Source organism: Panthera tigris, chromosome B3 (genome assembly GCF_018350195.1).
Source record: "Panthera tigris isolate Pti1 chromosome B3, P.tigris_Pti1_mat1.1, whole genome shotgun sequence".
Taxonomy (NCBI): Eukaryota; Metazoa; Chordata; class Mammalia; order Carnivora; family Felidae; genus Panthera; species Panthera tigris.
Window position 1 is genome coordinate 94349489 of NC_056665.1, and position 3147 is coordinate 94352635.

General features: G+C 39.6%; 1 protein-coding gene across 1 annotated transcript; it reads right to left on the reverse strand.

Moving 5' to 3' along the window:
- Positions 1-623: 623 nt before the first annotated feature.
- RPL10L (ribosomal protein L10 like) lies at positions 624-1442 on the reverse strand. The gene has a single exon (XM_007097544.2). It carries the CDS (start codon positions 1409-1411, stop codon positions 704-706), a length of 708 nt encoding a protein of 235 aa, XP_007097606.2. The 5' UTR covers positions 1412-1442; the 3' UTR covers positions 624-703.
- Positions 1443-3147: the final 1705 nt, after the last annotated feature.

Genomic DNA, 3147 nt, shown 5'->3' on the forward strand with positions numbered 1-3147 from the left:
ATACAAGCAATGTGAACTCTGTTGTCAACCTATGACCTTTCTGTAATGAAGAAAAGATTGGACTGTTGTCTCCTGAGTGTGAAATAATGTAAGGCTTGTCTGAGGAAACCTTTTGCAGTCACAACCAACTGTCCAAATGCTGATAATTGGAGGTGATACGAAATTCTAAAATCAATGTGCAGAAATTTATAAGGAAAACATAAACAACAAGTTTAAGAATAGGCTTTTTTTAGTTTCAAAGAGATTGCAGTTGAAGTATCACTAATAAATATCATTATTGTCATCCCTATTGTTTATTTTCCATAAACAATAACAATTTTTTCTCTACAAATCTTGGATGTTTTCTAGCTATTTTTTTTATTCCAGATAAGGATAGCAGCATAACTTATGTCACTACAAACAAAACTTTTGACATATTTCCTTACACTCTTCCAAATTAAAAGTGTTTGGATTAGAATTGCAGTAACTTTCTCTGTAAATTGCATACAAATTATTTCATTCATACTTGAGGAAAAGCATCATTTGCTATTAAAACTCGCCTTTAATATAAAACTATTTCTCTCATGGTCTATATTCTAAAAATTGGACAAACATTTAAAAATATTTAAAATACCAAAAAATACTTATTTTTTGTCAGCAAATAAAATTTATTGGTGAGCATGTGAGGCCAGCATGGCCAAAGGAATCAGTGCTGTCAAAGACCTCAGGAGTGCAGAGCTCGCCACCTGTCCAGAGGGCCACGATTGGGAACATATTTGACTCCACAACCATCCTGGATGAGTCGCTTCTTAGCCACTTTGTCTTCAAATTCATTAGCCTTAAACTTGGTAAAGCCCCACTTCTTGGAGATATGGATCTTCTGGCGGCCAGGGAACTTGAACTTGGCCCTGCGTAAGGCTTCAATCACGTGTTTCTTATTCTGAAGTTTGGTGCGGATGGACATGATGACTTGACCAATATGGACTCTGGCCACTGTGCCCTGGGGCTTTCCAAAGGCACCTCGCATACCTGTCTGGAGCCTGTCAGCCCCAGCACAGGACAACATCTTGTTGATGCGGATGACATGGAAGGGATGAAGCCGCACTCGAATATGAAAGCCATCTTTGCCACAACTCTTCACCATATACTTGTTGGCACAAATTCGAGCGGCCTCCAGGGCTTCAGAGGAGAGCTGCTCATATTCATTAGACACCATGTGACCACAGAGTGGGAACTCATCCACTTTTGCCTTCTTCCGACCCAGGTCAAAGATGCGGATCTTGGCATCAGGAACACCACGGCAGAAACGAGACTTTGGATACGGCTTGTTTTTGCAGTACCGGTAACAACGAGCTGGTCTGCGGCCCATGGCAACAGCAAGAACTCGGAGAGCCTTGAAGAGAAGGAAGCGCACGTTCTCACGCCTGCGCATGCGCCTTCGTAATATTGTCCATCTTCCCGCATGGAACCATAGAGGCGCGTTGACAGCAGGAAGACTCTCTTTCAGGATGTCCCCACCATAGATACAGCAACGGTGTACGCCTTTGTGGGCACAACTTGGCACATGCGCAGAGCAGAGGGTTAGGTATATTCTCCTGTGGGCTACCTGGAAATGAATTGTGTTTGCCACTTGGGCCTAGAGGCCCTTTTCTTTCCCCGCTGCCCATCTTAGGCATAGATCTTTTGCCCTAGGCTTTGTCGTAGGTATAAAAGACATATTTTCTAGAGTTTATATAAGAAAGGTGTCTCCAGCTATACAATATATTTGTTGTCTAGTTTGTCTAAATGATTTTACAGCTCTTATTTCCCACCAGCATTTAAAGATGAACTGTTATTTCTCAAAGGGTATGTGGTTTCCTTCTCTAGGTAAAATGGTTTCTTGGCATAAACTCTCTGATAAGGTTCAAAGAGATGAGAGTAGAGTAACTCATTAGAAGAGGTAACTATTGTATATATTGCTTGATAATTGCCTTAGGAACACAAAACTTGGGCAGTTTTATTTGGCCATGTGGAATGATCTTATTATCAAAATGGTATCCACAAAATTGAAATACCAACTGAAATTTTCAACTTAAGGCAATTTGCATTTTCAAATATTACAGCTGCTAGAAACTATATGGAAGAATAACTGTGCTTTATTAATCTTTTACATCTTACTGAGGATGAGTGTAATACTTTTTTACCTTCTGGTATGGGGTTTTATAAAAGTATTATGATCAGGATCAAAATGTGGGAAGGAGGAAAATGAAAGGAAGAGAATTTTCAAATACTCTATAATTTCTATTTGAATTTCCGTAGTTTTGTTATGATTCCTCAGTGCTATTTCATAAATCCAGGACATCATGAAACAAAGTCTTTCCAGTGTAAATATACTAATCTGCTAATGCTTTCTCCTTAAAAGGGAATCAAATATGTTGTGACAAAATAACTCCTATCCTCAAAATGACTGAGGTTTTACAAAATGTCCGTATCAGATAGAACTATTAAAACTCCCAATTTAGGAGCATTTGGGTGGCTCAATTAGTTAAGGGTCCACCTCTTGATTTCAGCTCAGATCATGATCTCATGGTTTCATGAGTTCTAGTACCACTTCAGTCATTGCACAGAGCCTTCTTCCGGATTCTCCCTCTTTCCTTCTGCCCCTCACCAGCTCATGCTCTGTCTCTCTCAAAATAAATAAACTTAAAAAAATTTTAAACTCCCAATTTAGAGAACTTTCCCACATTATGTTAAAGCTTGCTTACCTCTACTTTCTTCCTTTATTTCTACCTTCCCATTTTCCTCAAATAGTTACTATTTATTATCTAAGCCTGAATATGGAAAAGAAGCAGCAAAAAAGGTTATATTGCCCTCACTGAGTTTATAGGTGCAGGAGAGGATTTGGATGCTCCTCAAATGATATATCATCATATCTAAGTACAAAATGCGCCCAAAAGGAAAAGCAGAGTGAGCCCTGACAGCCTGGGACGAGGCCATGAAGTAGACTGAAGAATGGATAGGGACAACTTTATTAGGAAAGAGACTTAATATAGTGACTGTGGCACATGGGGCTTGGCATGTGCAAAGGCTCTGAAGCAGGGAAGAATCTGAAACATTTAAGGAACAAAAGTAAGGCCTGTACGACTATGAGTGATGGGGTGGGTGGCATAAAGTGAATGTAGTGTGTGT

Bases quoted from the DNA above. Each gene is read 5' to 3' on its own strand.
- RPL10L (XM_007097544.2), bottom strand. From the start codon at position 1,411: ATGCGCAGGCGTGAGAACGTGCGCTTCCTTCTCTTCAAGGCTCTCCGA.